This window comes from Anneissia japonica, unplaced genomic scaffold (assembly GCF_011630105.1).
Source record: "Anneissia japonica isolate Jap-2015-1 unplaced genomic scaffold, ASM1163010v1 scaffold211_len1577895_cov191, whole genome shotgun sequence".
Taxonomy (NCBI): domain Eukaryota; kingdom Metazoa; phylum Echinodermata; class Crinoidea; order Comatulida; family Comatulidae; genus Anneissia; species Anneissia japonica.
Window position 1 is genome coordinate 117,739 of NW_022711099.1, and position 19,184 is coordinate 136,922.

The 19,184-nt window shown below is 32.2% G+C and overlaps 1 protein-coding gene across 4 annotated transcripts in view; it reads right to left on the reverse strand.

Annotated features, from left to right (window-relative positions):
* LOC117107249 (protein piccolo-like) overlaps positions 1-19,184 on the reverse strand; it is a 63,298-nt gene that overhangs the window by 19,338 nt on the left and 24,776 nt on the right. The window contains exons 2-4 of one of the 4 annotated variants that reach the window (XM_033248872.1): positions 15,303-15,422; positions 6,508-6,629; positions 104-470 (exon numbers count right to left, since the gene is read on the reverse strand). In XM_033248872.1, coding sequence (XP_033104763.1) covers positions 104-253 — 150 coding nt within the window. In that variant the 5' untranslated portion in view covers positions 254-470; positions 6,508-6,629; positions 15,303-15,422. Of the gene's footprint in view, positions 1-103; positions 471-3,701; positions 3,773-6,323; positions 6,472-6,507; positions 6,630-15,302; positions 15,423-19,184 lie in introns of those variants that run through there. The other 3 variants (XM_033248871.1, XM_033248870.1, XM_033248874.1) reach the window with 3 other exon arrangements.

Below are 19,184 nucleotides of genomic sequence, written 5' to 3' on the forward strand. Positions count from 1 at the left end.
AAAGGGAAAGTATAATAACTTTTTAATTTAAAAGAGGCTGATAATACATATTATATTAAAAATAATTAAACTGTAAAATAAAAACAATTTTTCAGTTGCTTACATCTGGATAAACGTTATATTCACCAGACATATCTCCATCTCGCCATGCCTGGATAGCACGCTTCTTAACCGGTTTGCTATTCATCGCAAGACCACGAACACCATTACGATCATACATATAAGCTAAGGGAATTTGACCGTAAGGGTACATATAGGCATCAGATTGTAGTAGTTCTCTGTCCCTTCCCACGCCATAGAAGCTTTTGCCTCGGGATATATGGCCTGAAAAGATATGCTGTTGGAAAACACCAAATTCTATGCCGTTTAACGGAGCTGAAAATTCGTTGAGAAGTAGATTCTTCAAATGCTGATGGTACGGATGAATGCAGTCTTCAGTTCCCTCGTCCCCTTGAAGTTTACTCTTCAGCCTATTAAAAACAGAAATTGGGTAAAAGTAGGCCAAACATAGTTGTCATAGTGACCATGATGAAAAAGGAATGAGAGGAACTATACAACATAATTTTTTAATGAAGCTTGATGACAAAATCTAACAAAACTAAATAAATAAATTATATAACAATATTAAAAAAATATTTCATAAAACCATGGGAATAAAAACAGATTATAAAAAAAAATAAATGCAAAAATAGTAATGTCAGTGGCAACCAAGATTGTAATAAAAATGGAAGGAATGCTTAATAACTAAAATAGGAATAAGACAATATCGGTTTCAATTAACAGTTCTGCCCACAAGTACAACATTTAATATTAAGATTAGTTTGAAGGTGTAAACTTAGGTAATTATTCATTAAAATCTAAATACAGTATCAGTAATATTACATACTGTTACTTAAATCTACTTGTTAGTCTGAGATGGTCTGAGAACAGACAGCTACGGGGTGGTTGCCAGGCGATGAACCAGATTTCATGCCCTTTTGCTATACACTGTAACTGACGTAGCATTAGTTTTCATTTAGATTATAATGACTTGTATCGCTACACATAATTAATATCATCTAGAAACTGATTAAATATTTCATTATAATCAGAGTAAAGATAGAAACTATATTCTCTACACTGCAAAACAACAATCTGTCCTGATATAGAAATACACTTGATAAATAATAAATTTAAATAAATGGATTTATTAAAGTAATAATTATTTAACAATATAACAAATATGAAATAAACAAGAAAACATTAATTATACAAATACAAACAATAAATAAATTAATAGTCCAATTTTAATCAGTAGTTTTAAGTGTGTTATTACGTTTTGAGAAATCAGTTTTTGATGATCAACTTGCAAAAACATTCAGACACCCTTTGTCTTCAAATCATTGTCTAAGAAAGTAATCAATCAGGACAATAATCTCAAGAGAGATGTGTGTGTTATACACATTTACTTCAGTTTTTGAGCAGACTAGAATGAGGGCAGTTAATTCTGTACACTTTCAGCATTAATTAATTATTAATTATGAGAATTTGGACAATGAAATTTAGTGCTTGGACCTCAATAAAAATAACCAATATCTATGACAGATTAACACACATAAAAAAAACCGACCATTATTATTATCTCAACAAACTAAACCAGAATACATTAAAAAAAATAATATCAATTGGAATAACAGTATTATCTATTTATTATTTATTTATTCAATAGCATTTATGAGAATGACACATCTAGCTTCTTAGAGATTAACAGACCTTGCCGAGCAGCACATGAAACAATGAACACGAACACAATGAATAATTATATTAGTATAACATGGATTTAAAACTGGACTAGAAACTTACTGAAAAATAGACCACAAACATAATGATAACTCTGATTATCAAGGCATCTCTATACTCTTACAGGTATAACCACAATGGATAAGGGAAAAATTACATCATCATGGTGAATACTACTAACATCAACATGGATAAGAATATGCAAATGAATAAGGATTATGGATTTCATCGGATAAGACATATAACACTATGCCACTGACCGGATCAAAGAGGATCAAAGTAGATTTAAGGGATTTGGAGTGAAGTACATTTCTTTGAAGAGCAACTGCTTATGAAATTATATTTGTATACAGTTATCATTGTCAGAAATTATTCTTCAAGAAAGAAAAATTGCAAAAAAAAAAAAAAAAACCCAGAGAATTAAAAAATATCACAAAACTTTGCATAACAAATCTTAATCAGTACTAAACTACTTAATTTTTTACTGTATATTTATATGGACAAGTAAATAATACTGGCAAGAAAGATATTATTTAGAGAAAATAATCATGATGATTAAAAGCTATACCGGTACACTGTAAAACTATTAAATTTTACGATCTTTAAATGTTTTTAGAAATTCTGCGAATCAACATTACTTGTAATAAATAGTTGTTGAATGTTTAAGTGGTCAACTTAAACGGTACGACAAAGACAGCTGCTACGGGTGAGCTTAATAGGCCTACGCATTTTTTTGAATCAGTGCCAAAATCAGTGAATAAAGACTTCTATACACAAATTATTAAGTAAGTAATGATCGATCTCATAAGTAATAATAAGACCTATGCAATACAAATTGTTTTTAATTGGCATCCTCCTACCAATTACAAACTATTTATGTTCCAATTACCATATAAATGTTGTTTTCTTAATGCAATTATGATTTTTATGCTTAAAACATTGTTTTGGTTAATGTATTTTCCATGTGCCAGTCCCATCATGAAAAGTATGGAATGCAAAAATCCTAACAATTCTATCCATAAAAAAAATAATAATTATACTAAATAATAGCATTTTCTCAGTAACTGCAAAAAAGGGGAAAAGGTTTAAAACCATTTTCATGATGTTGTTTAGTAAAATATACTGGAGTTGGATTAATTATTTTTGCTATCAAATCTAAACACCCACGCACAACTGTCCTCTTTTCATTACATGCCTTCAGAATCTACATAACATAAATATACTATCAGCTCTATGTGTTAAACATATCTCATAAAATCCTATTGACAAAAACATGTGACCTGCATAAATATGGTCATGATGACATCATATCATGACCATATATAGGCACATCATGACTATATATGGGCAAAACATGATAGTCTGTACAGGACTTTAGCATCTTTTATTAGGCCAAATATAAAAAAAAAATATGTACAGATGTTTCTTGTCTGCTCCCTTCATTTTTGTTATCTCTCTCCTCTTATAATTTCATAAGGCACAAAAACATCATATGAATTAAAAACATCCCAATAAGAAATTGCGAAGTATGGCCAGTAGGTTGAGACGAGCCATGGCGAAGTTTGTGAAGACGATGGGGAAACCTAGAGAAAGGAAATTTGTCTTCTAAATATATTCTCTAAAAGTGTTTTTGAATCCATACATATCATACACAAATTAATATATGACAACAAAATAAAAATGTTATTTGTCCATTATATTATAGCTACTGTAATTAGCAGAGGAAATGCCAATACAAATAATTAAAACAGATTTTAATGTGTCTTTGCCTTGACTTATATTTATAAAGTTTGTAGACACAATTTAAAAAAATATTATTGCACTAGATCCTACTAAACATCCATCAATACTGAGATAATTAAGTTAAGTTTATATTGTTAGAAGTGTTCTACTTACTAATAATGCTAACACAAGATCCTTACCTAGCTGCGTGAAGTGTTTTAGCAGGCAATCTCTGTATGAATATAGGCCATTGCTTGTGCTACCTGGTTTCTCAGAAATTTCCTGTGATGTCTGAGAATTCTATAGTCAAGTGCTTACTAATATATTCACACATTCCAATATTGCCAGTGGAAATGAATCTTATCACCTGACTCATTGGACATCATCAATCATTCATAGTCTGCGCACAGATGATCACATGACCAATTTGGTCACATGACCAGGTTGGGATATCATTCTATACTAAAGGTTACAGCTCTTAGATAAGAGTTATCATTAATGTGCTATGTATGATAGAATATGTATGACAATTTATTCCCCAAAAAATAAAAAGAAAGAATTTTTTTTATACCTTAATTGTTTCACAAACACACTGTCCACCAAAAATCATAAGTGTACAAGTCCCCCTTAAAAATTAAAATTTTGGGTAAAAAAAATCCTTTTTCTTTAAATAATTTTTATTCTGCCTGACCCTCCTGTGAATTCTTCAGAAAAAGAAATCTACATTTCTTCCTCACTACTATAAATAAATATAAAGCATTCAATATCCCACTACTCAACTGTTTGCATAGCAACAACACATTCTTTGGACACACACTTTTTTTTATTTGTAAATAAAATTATATTTAGATTTTCCCAAGTTCTCCACCTAGATGCTACTGGAAAAACCAATCTGCTAAATGAGAACTGTTTTGTTTTCCCACTCTCTTTGAAGATATTTTCAAAAATAAAGTTAGGTATAAAAAATATCTGGCCTACACAACATAATTTCTTAGCTCTAGTTACTTATTGTTTGTGTATTTATGCAGATGAAAAGTTACAATCGTTTCATCTCAATACTTGCAAAACTGCTGAATTAAAACATTCTTCTCTTATGGGGACATTTGGTTCAGTGGTTGAAATTCAGGCTCTCACCTGTAAAATCACAGGTTCACATTGCAATGACTAGAACATAAGATGTGGAAAGTACAACATGGTACAAATTACCAAAAATTAAGTTTACTACCATCATGAGTATACCTCAACAGTACATCTTAACTTTAGTGTTATTATATTTATCTGTAATGATATTTTGTAAATTTAATGCATTCTCTCCCTTTTAGATTGTTTTTAACACAGAACACATATGATCGGATTTTGTTCTATTAACTTTTGCACTGAAATTTTTCTACTTCGTAAATTTATAATTTAATGGATTAATGAAAGACAACAAACCTAATAAACTTGAAAAATATAATACAATATTTGGTTGGTTTCCTTGTATTTGTAGTTAGTATCATTCCTATATTATTTGCATAGATCCTTAAACTAAAAATTTTTAATTTCATTCAATAATACTCCAAAATTTGAAAGTCTAAAAAGTACAAATGTCACGGTAAAATTAGCTGGTAATCAATTTATGTAAGTTTAACAATTAAGGAATAAAATTTAACGTTACCATCCCTGTATATAATTACTATAGGTATTAGCTGCCAATATACGGTATTAACTTGTGATTTTAACTTTTTTGATATATTGTATTTTAACAAAATCCAATGTACAGTATTCTATGTTTTAGATTAAGCTTTGTATCTAATTAAGTCTCTTTTTAATATTATTATTATGCAACAAAATAGGAACATGTGTAAAATGGGTTGTCACACCCTCCTATTATATGATCCAGTATAAATATGTTCAATAAATAAATAAACTTTAGTTAAACTATACTGACCATTATATTATACTTTTTACATAGGCCTACAGTATACTGCAAGTTAAAAGTTTAAAGTTAATTTTGTTACTGATAGCATTTTATAGATGAAACAACCTAGCAGTTCATTGTTTGAATATTTCTAAGCCTACTACACGATATGTAAAAAAACTAAAATATAACAAATTAAATAAACATTTAATTACTCATTGAGAAAGATCAGAGAGGTAACAACTCCTAATGAGACAGATCAAAACCATTTAAATTCACTACGAACACAACAAAAAAATAAAATAAAAACTACTCTGGTCTTATGGGAATATGAATCAAGAAAAATGAACATTAAAATATGATTCCATCAAACTATTTCATCTGATCTTGGCAAAAATATTGATTCCCTTACTTCACAATACTCATTAAAAACATGGTTTTATAATTTTTTTTTGCATCATGTAAAAATATGTCTATTTATTTCCAAGTTAAATGAATAACCAGAAAAACAACTTTTTTTCTATCTATTTATCTTAAACAATTTTTTCTCTCTTTGATGAAGGAATCATTAAAATATTGGCAGGCATATAAGTGTGCCTTAAAATAATTACAACATACCAGGAGTGTTCTTATCAACCTAAAATTATATTTAGAAAAAATATTAACTGTCTAAAATTATGTGCTTCTGCAATGTTGGATCTTGGAATAAACAAAATAAAGAAAACTAAATTTTATTTCAGATAAGGTAGTGGGTCACTGCTCTTAACACTAAACATCTCTCATGTGTTGATCATACTGGGAAACTATTTGAATATTCTTTAAAAGTTTGACTAGAATTTTAGATGCTGTACATCTTAGTCCACATCCTCTTTAAATTTCACAAAACTGATGATGAAAATTGGAATTCAAAAGAAATACCTACCAATGTTTACTCATCATTCGTCTGTGACACTCTTGCCAGAATATAGGCAGCATTAAGTTGCAGGGTAAAACACAAACCCAGATACTAATTCAAACCAGAAGTACACATACTGAAGCAGAGATGATAACTAAATGCCTCATTGTACAAACTTATGGACTAGAAAGTTTTTAGTACTTCCACCTACCGTGTTTCTATGAAGCCCAGGCACCTAGTAATTCTTGGTTTTTGTAGGGGCTTCACCTAATGTGTACTCTACTGTAGCCAAATGGTGTTGCATATCTTGCATCCTGATTGGTTAATGTGTGCCTATTGAATATTCATAAGAAAATCCTATGCGTTACAATAATAATGGGGATTAAAGTAAATTATACAATAAGAATGTAAATGTTCAGATGACATTTTTATTGTCATAGTTTCACAAAAAGTAGTTAATAAAAATTATCACCAAAATATATTAAATGAATCCATAAATTTAATTTATAAAAAACACTTACAATATTAAATTTGCTGAAGCAACTTTCTGTATACCAATTAAATTTATTGCCCATATCTAAATTCCACCTTCATAAACATTTTCTTAATCATGAATTTATGCATAAACAGACAATATCTAATAATTATGCAAGGTTTCTAGTGTTCTTAAACAGCACCAACCTTGTAATCCAAACAAAATGTCCATAAGATGTATGATTATGGACATCATGGCAATGAATAAATCTTGACTCTTTTGAGTCAATATAATTATAACTATAAAATAATTCATAAAATGCTAGGTAATTAGGGTTTTTTTTTTTCTGGAAAAACCCAGGATTTTTCTGGCTATTATAAATTCTCTGTTTCATACTCTTAACAATATAATTAGATAATTTAGTCTACAGAACAAAAATGTAATTCTTTTTATACCAGTGCCTCATAGCTCAGTTTGTAAAGCAACAGAAATGTAACAGGAGGGTCTCGGTAATGTAATGTAATGGTAGAGTCCATAAATGCATTTTATTATTATATATGCAATATACCTGTCAAAATTATTATTATATAGAATAAATTTTTTGATAAATAAAAAATCCCAATAAGCTTAAAAGAAATATGACATGGTTGATGATAGTTAGCAATCAAATTTTCATTCATCAGTTTGGACTCTCAAAATAAATCAAGAGGTTAACTTTATGGTACAGTATCTCATTTGTTTAGCATAAATGTTTATCCTATCACCAGGTCAGAGGACCCATCATATCAGTGAGACTAGGATTGGTGCCAATAATTCTAACAATGGCTGTAATCGACTAATCGTTCTTCGTTAAAATTACGCCTACTTAACGGAAACAAACAATTGAATAAAAAACTGGAGAAAATACTCAGCAAAACAAATTGGCTGCATATGTATGGCCTGTTGCAATAAGATAACATTCTAAACAATTTCTTCAGATTTATACAATAATAATTTCTCGATTTGTTATCAAATGTAATGTAGTTATATTTATATAGCGCTTTGTAACAAGTTTCAAAGCGCTCGAGGTGTGGACTAGCTTGTACACCAGTCAATTTATTAATATTTTTAAATGAAAGTGAAGCATACCAGTCAATTATGGCCAATGTCAGACCAAATATTAATAACTTAAAATACCTTTCCTACAACAATGGTCCTAAGTATAAGAAAAAAAACATGTTACACTTTTAACACAATACTATAGTTTTATTTTCTTTGATGAAACTTTACACATTTTTTTTTGGTTCAAATACAGTAGTTGGTACTGTTTAATTTATACATTCCTTTTTGGTTTTCTATTTATAGTTTTTAGCAATCTTTTGATATATTTTCATTATAGGTCTTGCTTTTTCAAACATCATTGCATCGCATTACTTGCTGTTTCATGTTATTTCAGTCTCAAACATAAAATTACAAACAATAGAGACAAGTAGAATAATAAGATGATGCAAGAATAAGTGTATTATGCTAAATCTGACTCTTTGTACAATAGTTGTTTTTTATCAAGTATGTTTCTATCAAAGATAAGCAAACTGCCTATATGCTATAGTTCGTTATGTTTATCTTTAGCCAGACCTGGGTATTCACAGCAAATGCATTCTTCCAGGGATTTTATGGGTTCTGGGAAGGGCTTGAATACACAGAAAAACCACAGTTTCCTGTTTGAAATTTTTTAATTGCTAGGCTTATAAAAAGAACAACCAAGAAACAGTTTAGGGAAAATCCTATAAAACATAATCAACTGTAAGGCCTAGGGATTTTTATTATTGTTAGGATACAATCTATTACTTTTTTCACAGGCTTAATGCTATCTATTTAAATCTCTCAGTGGAAAAAAACCATTCAATTGTTCATTTTTTAAGAGATCAATAAACTTTCAAAGTTGCACAGAGAAAAACAATTCTAGTTTTCGGTACTAAATGCTGAAATTATCTGCTGACCATTTTAAGGGCATAGGAAGAATAAAGCTCTGTCCACATTAGGCAACACAAACAAAATTATTAGTTTATCACCCCCTCCCTCATCACTTTTGGGGAAATTCTGATACTTTTTTTTAATCAACATATATTTTTATTTCAAATGGACATTTTTCCATTTTTCACTTGAAAAGCTCAGGATTTCTTGCAAATATGTTGACTGGTACAACAAAAACATATATTTAAAATATAAATTTGATTCCATTCTTATGATTTTTTATATGTGTCTCTAACTATTGATTTACCTGTGAACATCGGTAAAATGGGGGAGGGGGTTAGCAAAAAAAACCCCAAAAAACCTCCCTCCCTTATCAGTTTTAATATTTGATAGGGTGATAATCTAATAATTTTTTTTATGGGGCCTTATCAAATTTGTGTGATGTGCCCGTATTGCCAAACATAAGAAAAAGAGGTTTATTACATATCCATGTATTTTGATGATCAAGGCAATTTGCTCATAATTTTTTTTTACAATATTTTGCTAAACTGGTTTGATTTTCACAAATCCAGGTTTCCTTCTTTGTCCCAGAAATTAAATCTCAAGAGAGTTTGGGGGCAAAAGGTTGGTAGATTAATCATGCGCTAAAAATGTGCAAATGTTTGCAAAAAAGACTTAATGGGTATGACAGTACAAGGCCTTAGCCATGCTGAATCGCATTAGGTAGGCCTACATAGCCACTATGTTCATTTGAGTATATTTACCACATTTTACATATGACTTAACCTTCGGTAAAATATGAAACTGCCAGCAGGCAGACAGGCAGAAGCAACATTTGTTCGAACGTACTACTTTCATTAGCCACTCTGTGAAAGTTAAGCTTTTCAGTGACACCTAGGTGAGGTATAGGCCCTATTACAGATGCAGAAAACTTCACTGGTCTTGTAAAACACTCGTACACAGAGATGTTATGCCGTTAGCAATCCGTTTAAAGACACAACAGGTACTGGCATACAATAAAATAAAAATAAAAAAATATTGAAAATTATTTAAAAAAGAAAAAATGTCAATATTTATTCAGAATATAAACTTGTTTAAAAGGGTACTATAGTTAAAAAATCCTTTTTTCATAAAAGGCAAAAAAAAATTGAAAATAACATTTTGTTTTCTCATTTAGAATGCGAGTTCTGCAGAAAGCATCTATGCAGAGAAAATAATAATAAAAAAAAAAGAATAAAAATATGCGATTGTGTGAGGTAAAATAATTAACAGCCTTGGCTTTTGCTTGAGATCTCATTGCTTGGTCGTATAAAGAATGCAAATTTGGGACGTAAACAGAAATTATTGGCTTAAAATTTCAATTTTTCACGGTGGTAGGTGCACTAACTGATGAAAACAACATTTTTATTGTATTTAAAAAGCATCATTATTGGCGGGAGGTGGGTTCGCAAAACAAAGTATAATAAAATTCTAGTCTGAGCTAGAAACAAAATTCCACTCTCACAACTATAATCGTGTTTATTCTACACATTTGTTATGAACTCGAATCTGTGATTACATAACACATTTTACTTTCTACAGTGAATTGGTCCAACATCGTTATTTATAAAGCACAATCATTTTTCATTATCTTTATATTTTTCTCTCGATTTTATTGTATGACGTGTTGCTAGGCCCGGGAGGATAACAATGCTTTTGTACAGATCAGGTTACTCAGGCTAAAGAAGAAATAAAGAACAAAACATAAAAATAAAATAAAATAAATAACTACAATATCATGAAAAGATATTTACAGAAAACGTTGCAATATGCGAAATGCGTAGTGGGTTATTATTGTACTGCCCACTGTTTTTAAGAGAGGCCTGTGCCAAGGCCTAGACATAGTCAACTTGGTAAACATGGTGAATTCGCTGAGTAGATTTTTATTCAGATTATATTGTAAACACACAGAATTCTGATCTTTTATACAACATGGAGAGGACATACTGTGTTGCTCAATATGCATTTTGTATTATACTATACCGTAAATAAAAGAAGTTTTTCAGGGAAGCATGCTCCCTTAAGTGATAGATTATCCTAGTGCTTGCTATTTGAAAATAGTAGGTTTGCTGTAAAACACACACCTTAATTTGATTGGGTGACTACATTTTAAGGGGAGAGGGATAAAGTTTTGTTTTTAACAACAGGAATAAATTTTTTATTTTAACCATGGAATTGGGATAAATTTATATAAAATGGTTTAAGCCTCTGTGCAATAGTTGGATTAAATTGTATTTAATTCATGTGAACACCAAAGATACCGATAACCCACAAAAATTAAATAATTCTCTGATAAACAGTGGAGTAACACCTATGGGAATTTAGAGGCGAAGCACTTTCCGCAATCAGAGGTAGCACGGGGATAGGTGGCCCCCAGTCGGGGAAAAAAAACCACAATTCATTAAGGGGAAAAAATTTATGTGCATTTTCCATATATTAGTAGACTCGATCTATATATTGATTAAATAAGCCTTTGACACACCTAAATTGCCACCCCCAACCCACGGTTCCATGACAATAAGGCACTGGTACATTATACCATAATACATTAGCTTGATTCAAGCACAAGCTAGAATGCCATCTTGCTATCATCATAAAGTATATACACCTAAATTGCCACCCCCAACCCACGGTTCCATGACAATAAGGCACTGGTACATTATACCATAATACATTAGCTTGATTCAAGCACAAGCTAGAATGCCATCTTGCTATCATCATCAAGTATATTAAAATTGCCACTAAAGCATTCTTTACCTAATTATTACTTTCAAAATTGAGATTATGTATTGACTGCTAGTTGATTTATTCCAGCAAAACTAATAAATGAATCATCATGAAACTTCATGAAATTTTACATACTGGTCTAAAAATTGGTTAAATTTGGGGTGAAAAGATCAAAGGTCATGGAAAGTTGAAAAATCGCATTAACAAAGCGGTGAGATTGAGGTATGTACTCTAGTACTGCCCGTTCCAGTGGCATAAAATTGAGAAAGAAAAGTACTCTTTTTCGCTCTTTATAAACACAATAACAACACAATTTTGTATTATGTTTTTTATGACGGCCAGGAATTGGGATAAAATCGTAGAAGGAAAGTATTTGTTCTCTCTGCTCTTTTCAGCACTACGTATCAACAACTCAAAAACTCAATTCAACGTATTTATGTTTAATCTAGGTCAGGGTAAGCGTTATTCCATGTGACAAAGCATTTACATTAGCAAGCATCTGGCCATACTCATTAAATATACTGTTTATGAAGCTATAAACTTGGAAGATTAACACTCAGTGTTTGAATTACCTACGTAACTAATTATTTTCTTAATTTAATTCTTTTCTTCTTTGCATGGTTTGCTTAAGGCCCAAGTTCCCAGCATTATTTGTTGAAATAAAGAGACTCCCGACCAGAATGAAAAATTTGTCATCCAATCGTTGTTCAATTTCAAAAGTTGGGCATTTCAGTCATTGGATGGAATTTATTTGGTGTGAACGCCGAGGATAACCAATATAATTGCGTTTAATTTACAGTCAATTGCATGTATATATGTGGAAGCGGCTGCTGCAACAGCCGTGGCTCAGGCTCTCTATCAGAATTGAGGTCGGTGGTTTCGAAATCCTCGCTGTGTCAGTTGCTTGTGTCCTTATGCAAGACACTCTACCCTTGTCTCTCTCTCTATCCAGGAGTATAAATGGTACAGGCATATATGCTGGGAAGGTAAAATGAACTTGCTGTGGGATGGGGGGATGGGGGGGGGGGATGAGATAGGGTGTAGTACATTTTTGGTCGGTGCCAAAATCGGGCCGCCGGACCGATTTTAGCTCTAAAATTACCTGCCAAATGCAGTCCACTTAAGCCAAAATCGGTCCGGCATCTATTTAGTAGTTTAACCTGCATTTTTGTTATCGTTGTTCATATTGGTTTTTAATCAAATGATAATTTAATATCTTATCTCTTGCAATTGAGTATATATCCACAAAACAATCAGGGGTGGCGCCAGGATTTGCCCGACAGGGGTGGGGGGGGGACCGAGGTCCCCGACGGGGACAAAATTTTGAACAATTCAGTTGGTTTGATAAAACACGTCCACAACGGGGTCCACAAAAGCTTAATATGAATCATTCTGTAACTGCAAAATATTTTTCAAGTGTAATCTGAGAAGCATAAATTACTTCGGTCCACTCCACAGGAGAAACAATCATACCCACGGGCAGCAGACGTGTTACAAGCGGCCAGTCCGACGGATCAATTTTATTCAATGGGAACCAATTTTAGCGGCGAAAATCAACCCGGTGGACCGATTTTAGCGGCCAAAAGTAGTCCAGCGGACCGACTTTGGCGGCCAAGATCTGTCCGCCGGACCTTTTTTTGGCCCGGACCTATTTTGGCATGACACACCCACACAGCCTTAAGAAAGAGATGGGAACTCAGCCTGTAATCCCAGAGCTTCAGTTTTTGACCTTTACCTTACATGTATGGTATATTCTAAATTGCAGCCATTCAAATTTTAATAGCTCTGTGTATGCAGCTGCCATGGCGGTGCAGATAGGCCATTAGGGTTCCGCTGAACTTGCTGACTCTTTAACATTTTAACATTAAATTGATGTCTACTATGTTTAGTTCATATTGGAAACAAAAAGCCTATTCAAATGAATCAATCAACTATACATAAAATACATAAAAAATTTGTAAGCAAGTATGGCCTACTAAAGTGCCCAACTGTAAGATTCACCAAAACAATAATTTAACTCAAATGTAATTTAATCTAACTCTTATATTGGTATGTATAGAATATAGATGTGTATACAGTATAATATTACAGTAAATTGATTACTGTATAATATATGTTCTATATGTAGTATATAATTTAGTTCATATATTATTGATGCGATGTTCTATGCATATTAAAATGGCTATACCAAACACCTATCTTTGACAATGAATTTTAATAAAGGATGAATTTTATTTTATCTTATTCTACACATATTAATTGCCAAAATATTCAGAATTTTTATAATCAAAGATATTAAAATATATAATCTTTGATGTACAGTAGACAGTATTGTTCAGACAATGTAACATACTGTAGGATAGAAAAACACTGTATAACAAGTAGGAAGTACATAATAGTAATTCACCTAAGCAATAAACCTTTACATTATTATTACTAATACATTTATGTTCTGATGAGAAAACTTTCTCTTAAAAAAAAAATCAAGGATTATATTTCCAGAACTAAAGAAATGTAGATAAGCTTACTTTTTCTTATAGTTGTTTCTTTATTGTATTTATCATTTTTTGTTTCTTTTCATGGAGTTCACCATTTCTGCCCACAGGATGTTCTTCTTCAGTTGAGTATGTTGACAGCAGAGGAAATATTTTTAGTGGCTAAGTGATATAGTACACTGTATAGGGGCCATGGAGTACTCTACTAAGTGATATAGTACACTGTATAGGGGCCATGGAGTACTCTACTTATTTCTACTGTAACAATAACACAAAACCATAATTGTTACCAAATAGGCGTGTACCGCCAAAATAGAGTATTTAAAGACCGCAGTGATAGTGGTCTGTAGGTGTTAGTATACTCCACCCGGGCTGGAAAACTCCTGTTTTGGTGACCTCAATCTCCGCCAATTTTTTATCTCATGTTTTCTCACATGCTCTCCCAGTTTACAAAGAAAATTGTATAGGTGTACTAATATATTAATTGTATTGTCTTTTTTTGCAATAAAATTCTTTGAAAAAAGCCTATATATTTACGTTATCTTTCAATATTTTGTTCGGGGACAACATCGCCTCTCCGTGGGTGGTGTAATAGATGTGGATGTGAGTGATGGAAAGTCACGCTGGCCTTGTATACACTGGATCATGATTACAACATGTCTGGTCAGTTAAAACTATAAGCGTATGATTCATGAGATTTAGCCTTATAATACAATAAAGTTTCCAGGGGTTACACAGGATAAAAAATGTGTCCTCTTAATAGCAGTGTCCCCTTAAAAAGGGATGTATTCTCAATAGTGGTTGGCGTATTGTTAAAAGATATATTTTCTTTTGACTCATGGCCACAAAAATGTGTCCCTTTAATAGGGATGTCCCAAAGAAAAGGTTCTATTGTGTTTGGTAGTAAGTGTCTAGTAGGAATTGTAATAGACTATTATTTATTATTATTCTGAAAATAGCATCAACACACCTACTTAAAAAAATACAAAAATTGTGGTATAATTTGCTCAGAATCATCAGACGAAGCCTAAATTCTATGAAAGTTGGAAAAAATGGCCATAAACACTTTTCTAAAAACAAATTAATTGTAATATTTGCAAGGTTGGTAGTTTCAATAAACAAACCAACTAGACAAAAAAAAAATGACGGTTTCATTTCTGTATGTATTTCGAATCAATAGGCTTATTATAAACTGTACAACCAAAACAAAACACTTTTCCACCTCATCTAACTACAATGTTTACTGTAATAGAAACTCTTCACGCCTGAAAGAACATCATGCAGACATGAAAGGCTAGTAAGAGTATTTTACTGTACCTTCGGGAAATCCTGAACTTGGTGTACAATAGATTTCTCAGAACATTCAAGTTGCCTGGAAAGGTAGCAGCTCCTAGAAAAACCAGATTTCCAAGCACAAGCTGACTTCATTGAATTAACCTGCACAAAACAAATGTATCAGATAAGTGAGGACATGGATATTAAAAGTGGAGGTTTTATGTATTTGAATTATGATTGAATGTCGTGATAAAACATGGCCATACTAAAGCATCCAGTTCAAAGTCCTTGCAAATTATATACAATAAAATTGAGGTCAAAGCTATAGTAGACTATTACCAACAATAATCGTAGCTATCAAAATGATATGAAATATGGCATGTATCATTGGTTTATAGTTAATCAAGAGTTGAACTAAGTGTTTACAATTTAGATTGAATCTATGATAAATAAATTATATATTAATACCAATCTCGTAATTTATGTTTATATATTCCAATTAGGATTGTGACTTTCTCAAAATAAGAAATACATACTAAATACATACTAAATACATACTAAATACATACTAAATACATACTAAATACATACTAAATACATACTAAAGTTGCATTAAAAAAATATAAAAATATGGCTTCTCATGTTCCCTGCATCATATTTAGAAATATAAGTTCAAGTAAGAATTAAAAAAAAAGTAGTTTCTTGTCCTTATATTTTGAAAAAAAGGAGAGAGAGGACACCTTTATTTATTTATTTTTTTTTACTCAAAGTTGGCAAATCCAAGAAACAGCTACTACTTTCCCCCTTTTACCAAGTAGACACATTGAAAGCAAATAAATGAAGCACTAGACATGATTCATACCATATGTATCGCCTACCACAAACGTTAGAGAGGGAAATTTTACCGATGTGAGTTAGCCAGATTTTCGTACGTTTCGTAAAATAAAGGAAATTTTAAAAAAATGGTGAGGCAGAGAAAATGGATCTGGAGGGGATGAGAAACCAGCATTTTATTTTTATTTGGCGTAAAAAAAAAAAGTACAATGGATTACCTTGAAGTATTAACAAGGTATTAGATAGTTAACTTTATGTTGGCCTATGTACTTGGCCTCTGATGCTTGTATGCCATTGTTTTTTGCATAATTATTCATCGGAATAAATAAATACAATGACAAATACAAACAGAGATGGGAAAGTGGAGAAGGGTACTAGCTGCTATAGGTGATTTTTCATTATGGGAGTATTTGCTCAGCCAATTTTTAGTAGAGGACCTGGGGATGCAATTAATGCTTTGAGTGGAATGTTCCCCTCATTTCATGTCCCCCTAGATACACCACTGCAGGTTACTATCGCATATATACCTATAAACTGCTCAATAAGCCTACCCTTCCCCATGCAAAATGTAAAAGTCTACACATTGGGGTTAGATAGTCTATAGGTAAACAACTTAGTTATTATTAAATATAATATAGAATAATGTACTTTACAATGTACAGTAATACTTGGGAATCTACACAGTACTAGTACCAGTGGCGTAACGAAGGGGCCATTAGGGGCCCTAAGACACTGGGGCCGCGAAGGAAGCCCCAATGGGGGTCTGGTGTTTTTAGCATTCAATGACGTATATTAATGCCTTTTTTACACAATCAAATTCTAAGTATCGTATCGTGGTTTGACTCAAAAAAAGCATACTTAATTTATATTACCAAACAAAACGAGCAAATTAAAATCAGTAAATATTTATGGACAAAAACATATGTATCATACACATGTGTCAATGCTTTAGCTCGTGTGTAATTTCACTCGGCAGACTTGGGCTTTGAAAAGGGTTATTTGTTTATAAAAAAAATAATTTGAATTTGGTGGGGCCACTTGAGGATCCAGGGCTCCTGGCTTTAGCCAGTGAGTGCCGCATCGCCATTACGGCACTGACTGGTGCTGGTATGTCCATTCACGAAAAACGAAGTCACGATCACTTCCCATTGTTAATCGTGACTTATAAACAAATGAAAGGAGAAAATGTGGTAAACAACCAGGAGATTTTTTCCGGGATATTTTGAAATTCTTTTTGGAATCCAGGCACCAAGCTCATTTCCAGGACACTTACGAAAATTACAAGCTTAGAGCACTGACATGTCTTGTACAGTACCAGTGGTACTTAGTAGAAGTAGGTTACTTATATCTACCCTTGAAATGAATATTTTTAGGGGGCAGCTGTCTTTAAATAGTATTTCATTTGCTTAAGCTGCCTGACCATTATTTTTTTTTTTGAAATAAGGTCGATTAAATAAATGAAGCAAAACGAAAATGAAACCCTTACTCCTTGGTGCGCAATGCGGGTCAAAAGGACTTTAGTGGAGTAATGTCTTTACCCAAATGTGCATAGTTCCTTTAGGCATGCAGCTTGTTTTATGTATTCCCTTTTTTGTGTTATATTTGAATAAACAAAAAAATGATATTTATTGAATATCTACAACATGAATAGGGGAAAATCTGAGAGCAGGGTAGATATTTTGCTTCTAAATATGATCTTTTAAACTAAGATACACTAGTGTACACCTTCAGATAATTCTGCATGAGCATACAGAACCCGGGGAGCTCGCTTGCATACCAACCAAACAGGGAGGTGCCGCAGCCACTTCAAGACATCAGACACTTGTGCTACAGCTATTTTACTGAAAAATCTTATGGACTTAAACTACCATTTACCAAAATCACACTGTGCTCTAAAAGACGACAGGAAAAAGGCCACTCAATAGTGCCAGAGAGGGCGCAATATTGATTGGTTCCCGATGGCAAAAGTCGCGATCTTGTAGCTGTACCAAATGTAGGCTTAGCAAGGGGCTTACCGGCTTTGCACCCAGTTTGGATTGAAATTCCTGCTAACATCGTGAGGAAAATCTCAGGACACGGGATAGGCCAGGGACTTTAACTATTATTTTCACCCCGGTTATTTCCCACACCTGTGCTACAAAGTCCTCGCAAGTACACCCCGTAAATGCAGCACCTCCTCGTATAGAAATATTTAAGAATGAGCCCCCACACAGAAGAAAAAGCAAATTCTATTTCTTTAACACTCCATGTTAGGTAACGCAATGCTTGACCACCAAACATGGAGATATATGTGTTTCAGGTTTTTTAATGGAAGCTGATAGATGGGGTAACTACTGACATGTACTAACAATTTCAACACTATATTCAGTTTGGACCGTAAGTTTTTCACTATTTGTTTGTTTACATTAAACACAGCGATGTACTTTCACAAAATCGTGATTATCTCAGGTTCGTTGTGCGAAATTGTGTAAATCTCCAAAATTGAGTCATTTTCATTTTACTGTCACGGGTCACATACTGTGATTAGAATTTGAGTTTGGTATCATTGTAAAGCTAAGATGTTTGTAGTTCTTGTAGTATTCATTACATGTCTCAATCTGATGGTGAATAAAACTGTAATATACCCATGATTCATTCATACTAGTTATTTCACTATATTTTCCCATGGCACACAATCAGATAGTCTTCAGTTTCTGAGAAAAATCTAATTCCAGTAAAAAAATACATTAGTCACACACTGAAACACTTATATTAATCAGTTGTCTAATAATAATCATTATTAATACAAAGTGCAAGGAAGGTGACACTCAAACCTCATTGGTTGATGCAAAAACAATCTGAAGGCCAATTATAACCTTGTTTAATAAATAATATTTATTTGACATTACACTTTTACAAAAGTGGCAGTACACAAGAAAGTGGTGCAGTCAAACTTAAACTAATGAACAAAGAGGAAAACAACAACTTAAAGCTAAACAAATGAAAGAACCTAAAGAAAATACAATTTAGAGTTTCAATAAATCATAAACTTTCCTCACCCTCCCCACACAAAAAATGTACATAATACACATTACGTGCATACAGTAAACG